The following is a 21,709-nucleotide window of genomic DNA, read 5'->3' as shown; positions in this document are numbered from 1 at the left end:
TCAGTACTCTCACTATGCTTCACCTGTCAGAAGGAACGAAAAAGGAAATAAAATCTTTGGTTTCCGTGATAGTAGTGATGTCACTGGAGACGGTGGAGGTTTGCTTACCACAGGCCACACACAGTAGTGTCTTGCTCAGTTGGTGTCTTTGCTGAATTACCTTGTTGCCACTGAGTCAGATGTAATTTCTGGATAATCAACAGTTCTAATCTATCAAACTTGTTCATTACATTTACTGCATGGTGCCTACAAGCTTGTGTCATAAGAGGAGAGGAGGTATTGTTCTTTGTTTTAGTCAAAGGGAATTTTAGGGGGACAAAGGTCTGCCTTTTCCACTGTGCAAAAGTTGTAGATCTATTATGCTTTTTTTTAAAAAAAGTAATTTACATGTTTCCACTTAATGTCTGCAGCAGTTTGGCCAGAACAACCGACTGGGAATCAGTGGTACATAGTTTGAGATCACTAGAAATTGTCCTTATACTATATTAGAAATGAGTGTCTGGCAACACTGATCTTTCCTGATTCTCTTTGTGATTGTCAGTGTGAGTTTACTGTTGGTGCTAATGACAAGTGTCGTCTCCAGTCACCATCCATTTAGTAGGGTTGTGACGATATCTTCTTATCAATAAGGCTTGAAATGGACTGGCTCCATTATACCCTTTATGTTGTCATGACGTTGGTGACGTCTATGGCCAAAAGATAAACATTATTATTTTGATCACAATTATTTATGACAGGTACACACTCCACACTCTCCTCCTCTTCTTCTTCTTAAGACTTTTTCGACACATAAATGCCACTATAGGGAGGGCCAGATTCATGTTTGCTTTTTATTTTTCTCGTACTATTAGATGCATGACGCGCGGTGACGACGTTTTGTTCTTGCCTCTTTGTTTCAATAGACATAAGTCGCAGCCCGCGATTCCGTAGGCATTCCCATCCTACAGTCTGCATACATGAAACTTGATGGCGTACCCAGTTTTTTTAGATCCTTGTGATTGAAAGCCAAAAACAGGAGAGCTTCTTGAAACTATAGTAATAATAATAATAATAGTACAAAAAAGAGTTAAGGGCTTGCAAACAGAAGCCAATAATAACTGCATAGTATGCTTTTAAGAATATATGTTTAAATCAAATTTTGTCTCCCATAAATTATGACGGGGTTTGCGTGGTCATAAAATTCTTGGAGAAGTTTGGAAATTAGAAAACTTGTTTTCCAGGCCTAGAAATGGTTTTAAATTAACAAAATTGTTTCAGGAAAGTTTTGAATATACATTGTTTGAAATATTGCTCGAAAACTTCCCCCAACATGTTTAATGTTACAAATAGTGTGTCCCTTTTTTCTTTAAAAAATAATAATAATAATAACATTTAGTTTTGAAAATGTAAAATCTAGTGCTGAGCTCCATGACAGCTGAAACGTCAGTGGTATTACATGAGTGGTGCACGCAGCTTGTTGGTGGCGGGAATGTCTAACTTGCATAAAGTCATGGAAATGGGGTAAAATATGGACAAGTTAAGAATACATTTTGACAGATTCATTGATGGAAATGTGTGCAAAGGATTCAAGTACGGAAAGAGCGCTAAACAGTGAGGCAGGGAAGAGCAACCAGCAGTCACCACTGCTGATTGACAGGCTGAGGCACGTGGCAGAGTTGCTTTTGCAGAACTCTATTTTTTAAGTTGAGTTTACTCATGTGGAAAAACCCAGAACTCCACCCTGATTATGCACAACCACACACACTAAGGTTTTGATGGTCTTTTCATGAAGATGTGTTCTAGGTAAAGAGCTGTTTGGTTCGTTGTGCACTGAGTCATGTGTGCAACAGGTCCTTGGTTTGCTGGCTTCACAGTGTGGTTTCAGCTGTAAGAAAGGCAATTCCAACCTGCTGTGTGAAATTTTGCTTGTGCATTGTAACATGTGTTTTGCTCCTTTTTTTTCAACAAAATCAAAGCAAAGCAAAGTGTTAACTCATTGTTTATTAACATATTTATGCAGTTTTAAATTTTTAAATCCTGGAAATGTTGAGATTCTTATAGTGCTCAGACTGCTCTATTATTTGCCTTTACCCACTTAGTCATTATATCCACATTACTGATGATATATAACATCAGTAATTAATTAATTTATAAAGCCTGACATCACAAATCACGATTTGCCTCTGAGGGCTTTTCAGCATACAACATCCCACTGTACTTGGACCCACACAGCGAATACGGAGAAACTCCCCCAAATACCCCTTTACCGGGGAAAAAAAAGGTTGAAACCTCAGGAAGAGCTGCTGAGGAAGGATTTCCCTTCCAGGATGGACAGACGTGCAATAGATGTCATGTTTACAGAACAGACCAACATAATAAAATTACTGTTATCAATATGACGAGATGATGCATACTTGATAATAATTAGTAATGATTAAAGGATTAGAGGTGTGTGGAGTTTAGGGGGATATATTGACAGAAATGGAATATAGTATTAGGCAAGGCAAGGCAGCTTTATTTGTATATCACATTTCATACAACAAGGCAATTCAGAGTACTTTACAGAGCAATAAAATATAAAAACATAATAAAAGATACAGATTTACTTTACAAGAGACAAGATATCAAAGATGAAATCAATTACTGAATGATTAAAAAACATCACTATTATAAATAGCAAAAGTGCAGAAAAGAGGTGCAAAGATAAAAAGATCATTAAAAATGATTTAAAATCAAAACGCTGCTTCTCCATGTTTAGCCATGACTCTTGGGACACCCAGTAGGCCGACCCCTGATGCTCTGAGTGGTTCTTGAAGGATCATATGTCACTAGCATGTCAGATATATTTGGGCCATAGAGCCATAGAGTGATTTAAAGACAAGCAGCGAGATTTTAAAATCAATTATCTGTAAGGATTTTAGAAATGGAGTAATGTGGTCATTTTTCCTAGTTTTTGTCAGGACTGTCACAGCAGCGTTCTGAATAAGCTTAAAATGCCGAACAGCTTGTTTTGAAAGATCTACAAACAGACCATTGCAATAATCTAACCTACTGGAAATAACAGTGTGGGTGAGTCTTTCAAGGTCGTTCTTTGACATTATTCCTCTGACTCTGGCAATGTTTAATTTAAATATTAGGCAGATGAAGTTACTGATTTGATGTGACTGTGGAAAATAAAGTCTGGTAATATATTTAGTGTTTTGTTAAGTGAATATTCAACTGAAAAATAGGAATAGTGTTTTCATTACTTTAGAGCTGTTAATATCTATATGGGGAAAGGGTCCTTGTTTACTGAGATGACCAAGTAGCATTACCATGTTTCTACAGTAGCCCAGAACAGACAAATTGGCTCTAGATAGGGCCTTTTGTGTTTTCTCATCAGCTGCCGTAGTTGGAATCACATCTGCAACAAGCAGTGTTGCAAAAACACTGATTTGTAATGTGAAACTTCTCTATTTAGTGTTTTTATTGCTTTAAATCAGCTGGTCTGTTTTTGTTTTGGAGAGAAAGAGATCTCTGTGGATAATTCAGATCACGGTAAAAAAAACTCCTGAACAAAGTACACTGAAGCAGTTCAAACCAGGAGACGTTTCAGCTGGTTGCAAACTGTAATCCTCACCGCTGGTTGCCACTAAAGGGCTGTTGACGCGTCATCGTTTGTCCAGATGAAGCTGTCGGTTCTTGTGTGTGTTGTTTCCGCTTCGGAGAGGAACACCTTTATGCACAGGTGCGTGGTGTTCTTCCTTGGTGTGTCATTACAAAGTTGCAATGGCCACTTCTGGCCTGGCATGCATACTACAGCGCTTTCGGCTGTTTTGCGGATCCATGTACACGAGGATCTTTTTCACAATGTTATATGAACACAGATTTTTTTTTAAAAGGAAAAACTTTTTTAGTAGAGATGTGCTCGTCCAAACATGGCCCATATCTTCCTAAATATTAAGCACTGTATCTTTAAGGGGCATTATTTCAACCATAAATGTCAAGCTTAGTTATTAATATCTTTTTCTTTTTGAATAAAAACAAAGAAATGAATAATTCCTCAGCAGTCAGATGGTTGTTTTTTTCTCACCCAGTTGTAAATTTGTGAAATCCCAAGGCATTCTTGCCTTTCTATACACATATTTTCCTCTTTGATAGTGGCACAGGGTAATTTTTTTTATAGATTAAGTCAACACAGAGAATCTTTTCTCACAGGTGTGAAATACATCTTGGTAAAGTTTGATGACTTTGTTTGTGTTGCTGAAATCCCCCTTGTCATCTGGGAAGTCCGCAGTAGTGGTGTTTGCAGTGAGGACACCTGCTTCAAAACATGTTTGCACCTGTCATTGTGAGAATTGTCAGAGGTATTTGGATTTCCTTGTTGCATACTCGCATCGTGGTTTTTTGTGGTAGTTTTCTCACCACAGAGTTAAACCATATGTGCACACGCTGCAAACTCACCTGCTTTTAATGATTAAAGACGGTGGTGAAGGGGGATACGGACGAATGGATTTTGTTTTGGTGTGCCTCTTTAAGTGCGCAAATACAAGCCTGATTTCATGTTTTATCCATTGAATAAGAAATAAGTCCCCATGAGAAAACAGCAATGAGAATATTAGAATACAACAGTAGCACATATTTCTGAACAGTCTGACAGCTGGATCGAAACATTTTATCCAGTTTGTAGTTGGTCACATATACACATCGCACTGGCTAAAACTTGTCTGAGGCCCTCTGGTGGTTGGTAAGGGTTACTGACTTTGTTACAACCCTGATTCCAAAAAAGTTTGGATGCCGTGGAAACTGTAAAATAATATCAACGCAATGGTTTAAAAATGCCTTTCCAATTTATATTCCATTGAATTCAGTGCTACAGTACAGTATTTAAAAAAAAAAGTGTGTTGCTTTCAATTTATGCTTCGGTGAAAGGTTTCAGTCATTTCCATGGTAACCATTATGCTGTGATTTTTAATTCATTGAAGTGTAATCTTAAAGGACAGCTGTTTAATGTCACTCGAACATCCCGCTCTAAATGTGTTTTTAGCATGTTTATATATATATACACTACCGTTCAAAAGTTTGGGGTCACCCGGACAATTTTGTGTTTTCCATGAAAAGTCACTTTTATTTACCACCATGAGTTGTAAAATGAATAGAAGATATAGTCAAGACATTGACAAGGTTAGAAATAATGATTTGTATTTGAAATAATAATTTTTTCCTTCAAACTTTGCTTTCGTCAAAGAATCCTCCATTTGCAGCAGTTACAGAATTGCAGACCTTTGGCATACTAGCTGTTAATTTGTTGAGGTAATCTGGAGAAATTTCACCCCACGCTTCTAGAAGCCCCTCCCACAAGTTGGATTGGCTGGATGGGCACTTCTTGCGTACCGTATGGTCAAGCTGCTCCCACAACAGCTCAATGGGGTTTAGATCTGGTGACTGCGCTGGCCTCTCCATTACAGATAGAATAGCAGCTGCCTGCTTCTTCTCTAAATAGTTCTTGCACAATTTGGAGGTGTGCTTTGGGTCATTGTCCTGTTGTAGGATGAAATTGGCTCCAATCAAGCACTGTCCACAGGGTATGGCATGGCGTTGCAAAATGGAGTGATAGCCTTCCTTACTCAGAATCCCTTTTACCCTGAACAAATCTCCCACCTTACCAGCACCAAAGCAACCCCAGACCATCACGTTACCCCCACCATGCTTGACAGATGGCGGCAGGCACTCTTCCAGCATCTTTTCAGTTGTTCTGCGTCTCACACATGTTCTTCTGTGTGATCCAAACACCTCAAACTTCAATTCGTCCGTCCATAAAATTTTTTTCCAATCTTCCTCTGTCCAATGTCTGTGTTCTTTTGCCCTATTAATCTTTTTCTTTTACTGGCCAGTCTCAGATATGGCTTTTTCTTTGCCACTCTGCCCTGAAGGCCAGCATCCCGGAGTCACCTCTTCACTGTAGATGTTGACACTGGCGTTTTGCAGGTACTATTTAATGAAGCTGCCAGTTGAGGACCTGTGAGGCGTCTATTTCTCAAACTAGAGACTCTAATGTACTTATCTTCTTGCTCAGTTGTGCAGCGGGGCCTCCCACTTCTCTTTCTACTCTGGTTAGAGCCTGTTTGTGCTGTTCTCTGAAGGGAGTAGTACACACCGTTGTAGGAAATCTTCAGTTTCTTGGCAATTTCTCGCATGGAATAGCCTTCATTTCAAAGAACAAGAATAGACTGTCGAGTTTCACATGAAAGTTCTCTTTTTCTGGCCATTTTGAGCGTTTAATCGACCCCACAAATGTGATGCTCTAGATACTCAACCTGCTCAAAGGAAGGTCAGTTTTATAGCTTCTCTAACCAGCTAAACTGTTTTCAGCTGTGCTAAGATGATTGCAGAAGGGTTTTCTAATCATCCATTAGCCTTCTGACACAATGAGCAAACACATTGTACCATTAGAACTCTGGAGTGATAGTTGCTGGAAATGGGCCTCTATACACCCATGTAGATATTGCACCAAAAACCAGACATTTGCAGCTAGAATAGTCATTTACCACATTAGCAATGTATAGAGTGTATTTCTGATTAGTTTAAAGTTATCTTCATTGAAAAAAACAGTGCTTTTCTTAAAAAATAAGGAAATTTCTAAGTGACCCCAAACTTTTGAACGGTAGTGTATATATATATATATATATATATATATATATATGTACATAAGAAATAGCATGCTACTCCATTTATTGTATTTTGTGTTTTTTATTTATTTATTTATGTATTGTTTTTTCTATATATTTTTTCTTAGCTGTCTGTTGCTCCATAGGGAGGTTGAAATTTCTATAGAGGAAAAATGTATTGAACCATGAAATATAGCAGGTAGAATTTTGAATATAAAATGGGATCATAGAAAATTCCGATAACACTTTTAAGATATAAACCTGTAATGTAACTACTGTCATTATTTATCTTTGTTAATCATTAAGTGTAGATTGTTTGCTATTCTGCTGTATCACAGGGTGAAACACCTATTCACATCATTTTTCATTTACAGAAAATGTCATCAAAAACATGAAATGATGTGACGCAATAAAAATACAAAGTGAAAAAATAATAATAATAGTAATTATAATCATCATCATCATCATCATCATAATTGCATTTATTGATCAGCTCCCAGCCTGTCTTTGAGTGGCAGATTCCCCTTACTCGCAATGGTTTGCTGGGAAATAAATCAATTAGTTGATAAATACAAACACTGTTGATTTATTTTGGTGAAGCCGACATGAAAAATATTTTTGGTTCAGTAAACGTGCTGTCAGTCAGCCTGGTGAAGGTTTGGCCGGCTGTGGCCCTCCCAGCTCCACTTGAGCTGCTGCTGACAGACGGCTGCTTCTGTGGACAGACGCTGAGCGCAGGACCAAGTCAATACGGCCTAAAAACTTCTATCATCATGGCGGTGATAGTAATACTATGCGATCACGTGTCGACACATAGCGAAAAATACGTTGTTTCTGTATCGTGACACTTCAAAATTGTAAAAAGCCCAACAATGAATCAGGGTTCCCATGGTCAAACAGCGGATTGATGATATTGGATTTTTTGCCGATATCTGATATGCCAATTTGGCCGTTCACTGACACCAATATCGATTTATCCTCTTTTTTTCCTAACCTGATTTAGTGATCAAGTACTCTTTTGTTGTGGAATTCACATCATATCACGCATACTCTTGTGATGGCCCACCAGCAGATGGAGACAAAATACAGTGATTTTCAATGTATGTAATATTCATTCATTATGCAAAATAAACAATGTACATGTTCACTTTTTCCAAAAAAATATAAACTGATTTATATAATATATTTATATAAATATAAATATTATCTATAAATAGATATATTTTATATAATATAAAAAGAATCAGCAGAAATCGACATTTTGGCCACTTCAGATATTTCATATTAAAGCCAGTATCTGCTGATATCTTTGATGGGCTGATATTGTGTGTCCCTACTAGAGGGCTTAAAGAGACAGGCGCTAAAACGCTGTGTCTCAGACAGAGGCTTAATACAGGTGTTCCAGCACTGGCAATATGAGGAAACTAAATTGTTTTTTGAACATTAAAGCATGTAAACATTATCTTGTACAAATAAGCATAAGGTCCTCTGTGAAAAAATAACTTTTTATACTTAGAGTATTGCTTTGGTCTAGTACTTTTTTTGACAAAGCCCATAAGTGATTTTAATCTGCAAAATACACCAATGTAGACACAAAAGTAAAATCCACCTACTGCTGAAAAAATGTAGATGACACAGTGTCTTATCATTTAATTTAACACTAAAATTTGTATCCTTACAAATAACTTTAAAACATTTACCTTTTCCTGCAGCCTTTCAAAACTTTTAGTAGTGTTGTCTCACAAATAACACAAGCAAGCCATCGCCTCTGAGTTGTACTCTGTTTATTTTCAAATAATGCAATAAAAAAAATCTGTACTAAGGTCATACATAGTAGAAATGTCATTTTTAACTTTATATTCTTTGAGAACTACAACAAATAAATTAACTTTCACTTTCTGTGAAAAAGAGGAGAAGCCACTGGGTGGCGGCAAAGCAGCTTTCCCCAGATAATAGTTTGACTAGCTTGAGTGATTTCACCACCACTATCTAAATAAATATTAAATAAGTTAAATATTAAGAAGGCATGTTTAACATGTTTTCACTGTAGTGTCTTCTGTACATTCAATCCTTGGTTACAAGAAGATCTTCACGTCTCTCAGTTCATCATCAGTCTGGTTATGCCCTAAAGAGGGAAATAATGATAATGAATTTTCCGTCATTATTTCATTTAATAATAATGATAATACTAAAAAAAATAAAAATAACAATAACAACCCATACTAATAAGAGTTAATACCATTCAAGGAAAAAAATCAGTAAACATGGAGATAATAGTACTAATAATAGAATTTAACATTCTCAAGACAGAATAAAATAACAATAAAAAGAAATTAAAAGACAGGTTTAAAAAAACAAACTAGAAAAAATAGGTGAATTAAAATAGATGATGTCACATAAAAGCAAGTCTATAGAAAGTCACTGATTCGGTCAGCCTTATCTGCTCGGAAAGGTCGTTCCAAAGCCGAGGGGCCGCGATGGCAAAAGCATGGTCACCTTCAGATCTAAGGCTCGACTTTGGAACGGCCTGAAGGGCCCCAACCGAGGATCTTAGGTTGCAAACTGGCTCATATGGGGTCAACATTTATGTTGAAGCTTGGGGCCAGACCCAGATAAGCTTTAAAAGTGATCATTCAATCTTAAAATCAATTCTAATCTAATGTCATGTAGTGCTACAGACTTCCAGCCCCCTTTTCCTGAAGCCACGACAAAAAAAGAGGTTTCGTGTTTTACATATGTTTTTGTGAGCTATGACATATAAAAGAAAAAAACTGAAAAATTCTCTCACCTTTTGAATAACAGACTCCAGTCTGCCAAAAAATGCCGTGACATTTTCCTTCGGATGTAAGCTGCAGTCTTGGCAGGTGCACTAAAGGTAAACAGCAGGAGCAATGAAGTTACTAAAGACCATTGAAAGCGATGCCTCACTTAGTTTTTATACAACTGAAATATATATGAGGCCAAGAAAATACTGAAATATTTTCTCTTACCTGAGCATTTCCTGAGTAGCCCAGAGCTTCCACCTGAGATGAATCAAAGAAATATGTTAGTGTTTAAAAAGGTGCTGTGATGCTTGGAGGTATTTTGTTGATTAAATCCTTCCTAATCTTTCTCATTTACTTACAGTGAGGGTATGATTGAGGCTCCTGTAAAGTTTGTGTCGGCGTCTTTCTCTAATGTTGAAGTGCTTCTGCATATTATCCCGGAAGCATTGCACACAGCAGCAGTCCTGTTTTATGATAAAAAAAACAATGTTTGTGAATAAAACATCAAGAACACACCAACATCAGTGTGCTTTTTCCAATTTGGCCTTGAAAAACAAATCAGTTGCTTTCCTTTAAATGAAACTGAAGTGATTAGGGATAATCCATACTAAATATTATACAATTTAGCAAAATCTTTATGTTTGTTAAATTGAAAAATGTCACAGAAACATATGACAGGTTGACCTTAAAAAAAAAGAAGGTAGAGCTTTAAAAAATTTAGTTTGTTAAGCGTAGATCTAGTTCTCCAACAGTTTACTACATTTGTTCATTTTTAGATGATTACTTTTACTGTTATAAAACTCCACATTTGTCAATTTTGGGGAAAAAGTCCTGCCGTAAAAACATTTCCAAGAAAGCTGTTATTGCTGGTTTCATGTCATGACTTCTTCAATGCAGTTTACTTTCCAATCAGAGACATTCATAACGCTCTCAACTGAAACTAAACCAAATAAACTTTCCACTATTTTAAATAAAGGTTTCTGTTCCCAACAGTGCTTTTGGATGTGTTTTTGTCAGTTTTATTTCCATCCAGAAAATCTTGATAAAAGTGTCAATGGTATGACGTGTTTTTTTCCAAATGAAACACTTTGTTTCTGTTCAGGTGTTGCAGTGTGTGGCGAGCATGAACCCAAACAGCTTAGGTCAAATAACAGATAATAGTGTGAGAAATAAAGAACAGCTGACTTAACCCTTTGAAACCTAAAGTTTGGCTTAATTTCTTTCAAAAGTATGCAAGTAAGGTGATAAGCAACTTAACAAGAAATCATCTCAAAATTAGCAGGAATTTAGTAAGACAAAATTACAAGAAAATTGCCTGAAAATAATCAAACAAAATGGAGAATTTAAAAAAAATATTCATGAGAATTATAGGTGTAGTTTCCCCCCTTTTTAAAAAAAAAATAAATAAAAAAGTAATACTCCCTCTAGCTAATTTTGAGGTAGGTCATTTTCTTGTTACCCTTGTACTTTTTTTTTGCAATTTGTGCGACATTTTTTGCCAAGTTGCTCACCTTTTTTCTCAAAAGAGTTAAATGGTTAATACCACTGTACTTATTAATTTGGAAAATTTCTATCAATTGGAATTTTAATTTTTTTAAGTCACAAATTCACATTTTTTTGCTCTGTAGTGTATCCATTTCTTTCTCAATAGCAAGCTTTGTTAAGCAAAAGTGTGGCTTCACACCTACTCAGGCACCCTTATCATTGTGGTTTAAGATGAGCCAAAATGTGCCGCTTTTTAAATAAAAGATTGAGTCAATAGTTTTCTAGCACACCAGTGATCGTTTTGAGTCGGTGAGGAAGTGTCATGGTTTTGTCTGCTCACTGCCTGATTACTCATCACATTTCACTTCAGAGCGCAACGGAAGCTGTGAGAAAATACACTGAGCAAGCTCTCGACCTGACTCACTCAACAGCCTGACAAGAAAGAGGGCTGATCTGAATTTACAAGTAATGCACTTGATCTTAATAGGCATTTATTCAGTCAAGTACATATGTTCAAATTACGGGATAATTGAGAAAAACATTTTGCAATAAATTTGATGGATTGGGAGTTCTTCCATTAGTACCACTCATTATTTACAGAAACTAAATGCATGGTGGCTAGTTCATGCAACACTTTTAGAACGTTAGTTTGCTTTCTGAAACTCAGTTTAAGTTAAATATATTAATCAGGGGAACATTACATTTGCAGTTATAAACAATTTCCAAAGCTTAATTCTTTTTTAGTAATTTTGTTTTCTCTATCAAATAAAAAATAACATTTAAAAATAATGCTCACATTTCAGTGTTCCCTACAAATAAAGACTTCACATTAATTTAATTTAATTTAAACTTCCATATATTCAAAACTAACTAGCAGAAGATGTGAAATGTAAAAACAAAACAAAAATTAAAATACATTTCAAAAAATGATTTTAAAAAATTGTTTTACAGCTGATTATATACGCTCATTGCACGACACAGATTTCACACATCATTTGATGTCCTCCTACAGTAGTCGGCACATGACAATTAGTAACTACAGTAAGTGGGAGAATAACAACTATGAGTAAGCAACCACAACTATTAAATGCTGCAGTGACCATAGTGTAAACATTATCTTGAATAAATGTTAGTTTGGCTTACCTCAGTATTCTGTGGTGGAATCGGCAGCATCTGTGCATCGTGCTGCAAGACACAAACCATGAACGTTGTATTTAATAATGAGTGTGAGCACACATGGGAAAAGTTGTGAAAAAGTAGATGAACCTACCTGCAGCGTTTTTTTCACAACCTCCAACTCTATCAGGACTTCTTTTAATTTGTTTAATTGGTCCGTCGTTCGTTCGTTTGTCGATGTGTTGGCCAAAGAGGTGCAGCAGACTGCAAAAAGGCAAAAAACAACCAACTTCATATTCTCAGTGAGCACCAGGTCACCAAAAGAGGCTTTTCAAAAGATTTACTGGAAATGCAGACAGTTGTGTTGCTTACCTTTTTATACTTATCCCTGAGGACACAGGAAAACCACTTTTAGAGATCTGGAAAGCTGCAGAAACTGTTGTGTGAGTAATGAAATTTTCTTTTCCACTGGCAGTCGCCACTACGCGATACCAGAATGTCGTCAAGCCACGCCTGCGTGGGGCCTATTGATGCGTGTGTGAACGTAAAGTTGTTTGAGAGCACCCGACAGGAAACTACAGGACGACGGCACTTCCCATTTTCATTTTGAATCAGTGGAGCCGCAGTTGTACCGTGTCATAGGTAGTTCGTAGGTGTGGTACTGACAACCTGAATGTATACACTGCATAATGACCACCTACACAACACAAAGAGCATGCTGCAACAACAGGAAATCCTTTTAAGTATGCATGTTGAACCAAAAGGAGAAGTGAGGAGATGTTTTCTTTGTGGAGAGAGTCCATGACCTCATGAGAGCGGAGAAACTTTAGCCATATTTAGGAGTATTACCTAATGTCATTTTGAATGGACTTTCAGGCTGACTTTCCTTTTTTTTAAAATTTATTTATTTATTTTTTATCTTACAGTTACTCATCAACCATAGAGGGTCGTTCTGTCATTTTGCAAAGAAAAGGAAAAATGTTTTGTCAAGTCTCATGCAAGTCTGTTTAGGACATGCTTTGGACGGAGGTCACATGAAGGACAGTGCTGTTAAAAAGAGGACCTTTAGAGTTCCCCGGGAATGAGTCCTAAAACTCAGATATGAGTGAAGAGTTTTGTACTCCTGTTTCCCTTGTCTCAAAGTCAGTGGACTTTTTAAATATGTTTTTGGTCAGAAGCCTGCTCACATGCTCAGGAGACTTTCACATTTTCCCCTTAAATACCCAGCTCAGTTGTAGTATAGTTTGTTTATAGTCTAATGTTAGCTTTTACATTGCATATAGGCTTCAAAAAAACGAAGTAAACTAAGTAAACTTAACAAAACTAAGTATCAAAATCCAATGGAAAAATCCCATTGGCTTTTTGAATCAGAACAGGGCTAACTTTTGCACCAAAAAACGTCATCCCTGGTGCCATGCCCATTTTCAGGTTTATACTTGTATTTTGAGTTTAGAGAGTAGAACATGTTTAAATGTCAAATGTTACTTTTTAATTATTCACCCTCAGGGTGGGTTGTCTACATTTTGGCATTTCTGCACTGTCATTACAGCCATGTTACCGAAAATAGTGGCACTTTTTTACGATGAGAAATCACCAATTAAAGCTTCCAAAAACACCCCACCCCAAAAAAGCTGCACTATCCCACTGGGACCTCTCAGGGCTAAATGATGTAAACTACCACCAAAACACTTGCTGCACGGTGTGGGACACATTTGACCACCTCTCTTTTGACTACGTCATCAATACAGGACATGGTGGTTGCTTTGGTAACAGCACACTTACACTTTAAAACTTGCCCATTTTACTAGTTGGATGAATTTTTAATAATGGTCCTGGAGACGTATTGAATTCTGCTGACAGTGACATCTCCAGTTTTACCGACACAACCGCTAACGTGGATAGCGAGCAGCTAGTTAGAGTGTGGTCAAAAGTGTCAGCTGGCAGTGCATTGCAGATGTGCGTGGGGTGAATTTTACAAACTAGGGGAAACTGAACAATTCATAGTAGAAAAATAAAGTCAACATGTGTTAAAGTTTCACATATTTCCATACATGTGCCCACAAGATCATAGAGAGGTGTTTTCATGTTAAAGAAACTGTCAACGTTTGTATGAAAATCTGACAGAATATTTCCCAAGTGAAGGTCATCTCCTCCTGTATGCATTACACATTTTGGAAATTCAGGAGGCATCATATGTTAGTCAGTGTGTCCATGTTCAGAAGTGGCTCATACACTGTGCAGCCCGTCTGCCCCGACAGTGTTCGTGCACACGTTCTCGCTACACTCAATCTTCACTATCTTTTTGACAGAAGGAAGGAAGTGAGAGTGAGACTGAGAGAGAAAACCCCTCTCGTCTGTTCTCTCTCTGTCAGCGTAAGGGAAAAGGTGGGTGGGGGCTTCGACTGGCCTGAGAGGTGCATCACCCTCAGACGCCCGTCTTATCAGGAGTCCCTTCTGTGATGCACATACAGAAGGGAAAATGTGTCCTCAGGTAGATTTAAAATTCTGAAGAATTTTCCTCCTCTGGCTGCCATCAGGGAACCCCTCATAACCCCAAAAAAGGGTTGTGTGTGTCCCTAAAGCCTGACTAAGCAGCCTTCTCAAAATGAAAACTTCGTCAAATTGAAATACTGCAGTATTACTGTATTTTAGAAAAGGTGAATTGTTCTAAAAGTCTTTTTTAATGAGTAAACTATAACTCACTGCTGCTTTATAGAAGAGTTATAAGCCATTAACAACTGAACATTTTGGGTTGCCAAGTTGTGAAAAACGTACCTGATTGCCCTCAGTAATCACTCAGTAAAGAAACTTTCGAAGTGTAAAGTCCTTTTTTTAAATCTCAGTTTGGGATGACATTAAGAATTTTCGGTGTTTCAGAAGCATGTTTCCAAACTGCATTTAGAAAGAATCTTATTTTATGGAAATTTAGAACCATCCTAAATTATAGATTCCCCAAGTTAAAAATCCTAAATTAGGATTCCACGATGTCAGATACCGCTGCTTTTGTCTAGCCCGCTCTGAGATCACAGGAGTGACCCGTAGGGACTTTACCAATCAATAAATCCTCCAAAAAAGTGACGTATATTTTACATGTCAGAGATGAAGTTAATAATTTAATTTATAAGTGGCTGAGGAAGGGTAGAAAATAATAAATGTATACTTCCTCCTTCTCCTTTTTGAACATGTAAGATCAAATTTTTTTGGTTATAAATGTCTGTTCAGCTTTCTCTGGATTTGTGGATATGTTTCTGGATATGTTCTTGCAGGCAAATTTTCTGAGTTGCCGTCAGGGAATTGTTACTTTTGACCTGTTTGTAAGATGGACCGCCATTCAAAATCTTTTATTCCCTCTGCGATTTGTCTTTCAAATTCACTTTTAATTTAGTCTGTTGTATTTATGTATTTTATTGATGAAAAAACAAACGTTTCTATATAGATTCCTTTATTCCACTGAGCTTCTTGACATACTTTTAATTCTATATTTATTTACTACTCATCTATTTATGCACCTACATGCTACAGTATGTGTGCAAAGCGAACTGTTCAAACAATTTGCCGCCTTGGCGGGACTAATAAAGTTGTCTGAATCTGAATCCTCTTAGTATGTAATAAAGACACTGAGGGCGGCCTTCGGTGTCTTTATGAGACACTGAAGGTTGTCATCTAACTCCAGTTGAAACCATCTGCGGCAATAGCTGACGCTAATAGCAGCTGATGTTGTATGAAAAGCGGGAAAATCTGCATAGGGTGGTTAAGAGGGGAGTTGGATGCACAGTTATAGTTAGGATTTCTTTAGATAAGGTAGGATTGCTCACTGCAGTTAGTATGTCATTAGTAGGAATTGCTTCTGTAATTGGAAAATAGGTCAAACATTTCAGCTGAAGAACTTAATATTGGGAATTGGGAATTTCTTAAGAACTAAACTAAAAAGACCCAAAAAGAGAAGAACCAGCAGTGCTCAGTGATTTTTCACTTTTTCTTTTTGTCTTATGCAGTCACGACCAAGGTCTTTTTCTTCTCAGGTATTTCAGTTATCTCTCCACATGCTAAAAAAAAGCAAATCTTTTCACAGTGGAGAAATGTGATCGTCACACATGCCTCATATGCATCTGAAAGTGTTTTTTTCCACTAAATTTGGTGAAGCGTTGCTGTGCAGAGGCATGTTTCTGGCTGATGACTAAAGCTCTCGGTCAAGAGCGAAGACATGTCGCACATTGAGAGTTGCTCTTTGTGGTCAGCCAGAGTGTTAAACGCAGTGCAAAAAGTGTGACTTGAAGTGAGGCCGCAGACAGGGCTCACTCAGGGAGAGTGAAGAAATGTTTTTGTGAAAGATTGCAACACTGTGAACAAGCCAACTTTTGAAATCTGCACCTTCTGCAACCTGACCTGCATCTGACCCTCAGGGAAGTCTGGGAGGGAGGACACATTTTTGAAACTCACCAGCTAAATTGACCACTTTAGAGTATTTGAAACAAAAATCTTGGACTAGGAGTTATTAAACTTATAATGGCTAAGTGTGTATGGAGCATTTGATCGAAGGCTGCACCGTGACGCGCACATACAAGGTCTTTTTATGATCTATGATACTATACTTGATAAAATATATGATGACTTTTTACTGATTTTTCTCTGGCATTTACTTACACAACACTTAACAAAAACTAAAACAGTTTACTGTGGTGTAGCCTGCATAACACTCACAATACATTCTAGTTTTCCACTTTTTAATACATATGACATTGATTGCACATACCCAGGGCTGCTGAGCAACCGGGAGCAATTGCTGCCTAGTTATGACCACTTTTAAATAAACTTTGTGTTTAAAGCCGTAGCTTTAAAGAAGGATGTACTGTATCTAAAACAGGGGTGGCCAAAACCTAAACTTTATGGTCGGCCATAGGCTCAAACATCTCTTATACAGTATTGTATTGTATGAAGACGATGCAAAATGGTACAAGGACCCAAAATTCACTTAATAGAAAAGCCTTTTGTCTGTGTGCCATTGTCTGTGCCTCTCCGCTCTTTTCTCATCTCACTCAAACTGACTTCCTGCTACAAGTGTCGCTCTGCCCACCATGCTCAGATTATGAAAAAATTAAATTAAAAATAGGAATTCTACATATTTACAGACCGTTTTTTATCTCAATGAAGCTGATACAGCATAATAGAGATTTAAATGATCATTTTGAAATAATTTTGAAAAACAAATTTTGCTAGAGACATCTTGCGGACCTCATTTTGGGCAGCACTGCTCTAGAACAATGACGCTCAAACTGCAACCAGGATAATCAAGCTTTTGTTTTTACTACAACATATTACAGTTTAAATTTACAAATCACATTCAATTAAATAAAGACAATCTGAAGGAATGGGCTTCCATTACTGCCACTAAAAACTGAAAAACAAAGAACAAGCTCCGGGTTTTATCGACTTTTCTGTTGTTACAATTAGGAACAGGTCTCCATCATGTTGAGGACAAATATCATAGACTTGCTATTAGCATTTAAAGAAAAGGTCAGTGTTGACATGAGTTATCTAATACTGAAACACTTTAGTTTCTTATATCTATCTTTCATTTTGAACACCTGGGAAGGATCAGACATTCAGGTTCAGTCCATTTATCATTTAATGTGTTTCTGTACTGCACTGTATCTCACTATTACGTAGCCTCTGCTGTCAGTGCAGATTTTGTTTTTGTTTTTGTTTTGACTCGATGTTGTCTCTTGGTCATACTGTGATGATGTCATTTTGGCTTTGTTTACCTTGTTTTATTTGAGGTATGTTTACCATGCATTCGCACCTATTCAGCCAAATAAAATTAAGAGAAGAATTAAGACATGATAAGTGCATTGTTGCTCTTTAATTTGCCCAACTATGGTGTGTGTGTGTGTGTACGCATGTGTGTGTGTGTGGGTGACTTAACAGAAATATTACTCATCTTTCTTTTCTTTGCAGATGAGACTTCAGTGAAAGCTGACAACACGAGGTAAAAACGAATCATTTTGTAGTAATCTAAACATTTGTATTTCAAACTGTTACATGTTTATTTAGCCCATCTCAGTAATGCAGTTTACTTCCTACTCCCACTTGCTGTAGTATGACTTCCGACGCTGCGGTCTTCCCTTCGAGAACAGTTTGCATTTCCGGGGCGAGTGGGTGCGAGGTTGAAAGTTTGCATGCAACTCGTACACATGCTGTCATACTGCAGAATATTGTTTGTTTGAAAACAATTAAACATAAATGTAAAATCCTTTTACTTTAAAAGACGTTTAAAGTGCCGAAACAAGGACAAATGAAGGTGATTTTCTCTGATTGGGAAAGGTGTGCGTGCCTGATATTACCGTAAATGTACAGGAAGAGTACAAAGAGGACGTGGGTGGGGGATCGCCTCTCATGGTCCTCTTCGCCGACACCGCAGCAGGAATGACACAGCTTGTTTATAATGATTGATTCATTTTTCACAGTCTCAATCAAAATGTGGGATTCAGCTCTAGTTGATGTTGTTAATGGGCAAATTATTGACCAAATTTATTTGAATTTACAGAATGCAGGATGGAAATGTGCTTTTTTTCTGGTGCAATACAGTCAAATTAGTTGCTCCGTATCACAAAGACAAGTTCCATATCTCAAAAGTGCTGATATTTTGATTTCAATGAGCATCCCTTTCAGTGTGCAATTTGATTTTTTCTTGCAGTATTTACAATAAAATTTGTCCATTTTACACACTTTTATCCGTCATGCGAACACAACAAAAGGTTCTGGATTGATGGCCTTTAGAATTCAGAGACTTATCAGTTAAGTTATCTGATAAAACCACTCAGAAAAATAATGTTATATTTCTTATCTGAAAGTGCGATCACACCCACGATTTATCTAAACAAATTAGAGGTTTTTTTAAAAAAAAATTCACTGATTCATTTGGTCTGATTACATGCAAAAAGCACCTTGAACTTGTGCTCGGCTAAATTATCTTAAACCCGTGACATTTGAGATTAGGTTTTGGTGGTAGGAGAGAGTGTCACGTGAAAATTCATGTTCATTTAAAAAAAAAAAATGTTGTTCTTGCTTTAAAAGCAAAAACAACTTAAAAACAGACAAAAGGAAGCGATAATGAGGATTGATAGAATTAAATGCTGCTTGTAATCAGATGTCAAAATCAGGCCTTTTTTAAAAAGGACTCAATTTTGAGGTTTTTTATTTCATGTTTAAAGACTTTTTTCTTTTATTTGGTTCATCAAGAAATCTCAAGATAGAGTTTTTTTATTCTAAACACCAAATAATTAATATAGATAGATTAATAAGATATTATTGATAATTAAGAATTATATTGGGGAAAACAACCTGTCATCTGCAGCTGCTGACTGATCTCAGTCTTGTTAAACCACACTAATTTACTGAGAAGAGCACTGAGACACAGTCATCTAATGTCTCTCCTGCTCAACTGAACTGAATTAAAGGGCAGATCAACATGATTCATCTTGTGGCAGCTGAATCAGAAAACCAAAAAACACAGAGCTGCCTGATTTTACTTTGCAGATTATTATTTTTTTTTAGCGTTTTTATATATGAATGTATTATTATATCTTTCATCCGAGCTGCTTCTTCGGTTCTCAAGAACTTGGACCTGCATGCTTGTTGGGATCAAAACATCAGCATTTTTAAAATATGAAACTCATGTTGCTCTGAGCAACAGTTGGAAACAGGCTGATATCACTGTGCGATTAAACTCTACCGGACTGCACCAGACAGACACATTAATATCCTGCTGGAGCTTCTTTCCAACTGTCATTGATGTTATTCTGTTGATTAATTCAAGTTTGGTAAATAATAATAATAAAATAACTTTTATTCATATAGCATCTTTAAAAACACATTTTACTTTTTAAGTGCTTTGGCAAACAAAGGAAAGCAGAGGCACTAAAACAATAGAAGTTAGTCAATATTGCAGAACAAAGGCCAGATAAGTTAAGGCAGAATTAAACAGGAGATTGGAGGCAGAAACATTAATAATAATAATAATAATAATAATAATAATAATAATAATAATAATAATAATAATAATACTGGTAATAAGCAGGATCTAGACAGAATAAAAAGATTAAAGATAAATTAAAAGATAAAAGACGACGTCACATAAAAGTCTACAAAAATGGATTAGAAGAAGTGATTTACAAGAAGTTTCTGATTCTGCCAGCCCTTTTTCCTCATGGAGGTCGTTCCAAAGCCGGAGCCCTGATGGCAAAAGCACCCTAAGATTCAAGCCTTGACTTTCAAACATCCACAGGGCCCCACCTGAGGATCTAAGGCTGTGAACCGGCTCATGAGGGATCAACATTTCTGTAATGTATCAATGGACCAGACCCAGACAAGCTTTAAAAGTCATCAGTAAAATCTTAAAATCAATTCTAAAACGCAGAGGGAGCCGGTGGAGAAACCAGGATTGGAGTGACGTGATGTCTGTTAACACCAGTGAGAAGCCCAGTAGGCTGTCTCCAGCTCGGATGAGAGGCTAAATGTCCTCAAGACACTCAACAAGTCCTGCTGTCTTTGATATAGCACCTAGAATTACCGTGACCTTGATGACTGAGAACCTTCACTGAAATATTATTAAACCAAGTCCACAAAATCAGTGTTTTTTTCATTAGCTTTGGAGCATCTGCAGAGTTTATTCAACAACATTGAAGAAAAAGCTTGAAATAGCAGCTGGTCTTGCTGAGTGTCTGCGATGTCCTTCAGACAACATACATATAAATACTGAAAAATACAGACTCATAATACTATAAGTCAAAGTAAGATGCATAAGAGCAGTCCAATTAAGTACAAATGTTTGTTGGCAAACTAAGAAGACTATGAGCTTTTATATTGGGTGTTCCCCCCAAACTTCCTTTTTTTTTTGTAGTTTAACTTGTAGCGCTATAACCTGACAACCTCGCTCTTTTCCGTAGTCGTGCACACCTGATCTGCTTAAATGTTCAAAGATGATTGGTTAAGGGGGTGGAAGCAGGTCGAGCATTAAAATGTGAGACCCGTAAATGAGTCAGGTGTGCAACAGCAACTGATGAAGAGGAGGATAAGGATTCGAAAAGATATGACGCGGCACAACAGTGTCACTTCTTCACATGGTGTCATCTTTAAAGTCACAATGACTTTTTAGCACTATGGTTACAAAGATTTATAATTGAAAAAAGGCAATGTAAACAAACACTGACTTCATCATCATACTGTAAAAGTATAAAAGATAGAACATTGCTCAAATGTTAACATTCAGTTATCTGTGAATGTCTAATAATCCAGAATTATAAATAAAAGCTATTTCACAAGTAATACTGAGTTTAAAGAGCAAACGTACCACTGATGCAGTCCCTCTTTGCTTCTTCTTGGCACAGTGACGCTTATTAGTTTGTCTTCAACTTGTGTTACTCAAAGGGGGCTTGTGAAAATAGGTTGCCTGCAAAACGATGACACACTCCTGACATTTAAGAGTTAATAATAAAATCATCTTTTACCACCAACGGCCAGACTTGTGGCGCTTTGTTGTTTTGGAAATTGATCATTTTATGGGAAAAGAGAGGCAGCGGCGGCAGAGCAGTGGGAGTATTGAACAGACTGCTGTTTAACCACAACAGAAGGGGAATAACACGCAGCTGAGGGGCTGTGGAGATATTAAAGGCCACGAAACCGCCACTGTACAAAAACATCAAACTCCAATTGGAAAGT

At 37.0% G+C, this 21,709-nt stretch overlaps 2 protein-coding genes across 3 annotated transcripts in view; one reads left to right on the top strand and one right to left on the bottom strand.

Annotated features, from left to right (window-relative positions):
* Positions 1 to 20,615, top strand: part of adad1 (adenosine deaminase domain containing 1 (testis-specific)) — a 48,877-nt gene extending 28,262 nt beyond the window's left edge. The window contains exons 13-14 of one of the 2 annotated variants that reach the window (XM_088080778.1): positions 17,948 to 17,978; positions 20,277 to 20,615. In XM_088080778.1, the coding sequence (XP_087936904.1) occupies positions 17,948 to 17,962 (15 nt within the window). In that variant the 3' untranslated portion in view covers positions 17,963 to 17,978; positions 20,277 to 20,615. Of the gene's footprint in view, positions 1 to 17,947; positions 17,979 to 18,088; positions 19,728 to 20,276 lie in introns of those variants that run through there. The other variant, XM_088080777.1, reaches the window with a different exon arrangement.
* Positions 6,703 to 12,358, bottom strand: LOC148188835 (uncharacterized). Its single transcript, XM_088080774.1, has 6 exons — positions 12,147 to 12,358; positions 12,020 to 12,061; positions 9,751 to 9,855; positions 9,617 to 9,649; positions 9,415 to 9,495; positions 6,703 to 8,751 (listed from the first exon to the last, which is right to left on the bottom strand). The coding sequence occupies exons 1-6, from the start codon at positions 12,285 to 12,287 to the stop codon at positions 8,725 to 8,727; spliced, it is 429 nt and encodes a 142-aa protein (XP_087936900.1). The 5' UTR covers positions 12,288 to 12,358; the 3' UTR covers positions 6,703 to 8,724.
* Positions 20,616 to 21,709: the final 1,094 nt, after the last annotated feature.

The sequence above is a fragment of the Plectropomus leopardus genome, chromosome 8, assembly GCF_026936395.1.
Source record: "Plectropomus leopardus strain MGB_pleo_1.0 chromosome 8, ASM2693639v1, whole genome shotgun sequence".
NCBI classification, from domain to species: domain Eukaryota; kingdom Metazoa; phylum Chordata; class Actinopteri; order Perciformes; family Serranidae; genus Plectropomus; species Plectropomus leopardus.
The sequence above is the reverse complement of the archived record's forward strand: the minus strand, read 5'-3'. Positions and strand labels throughout refer to the sequence as shown.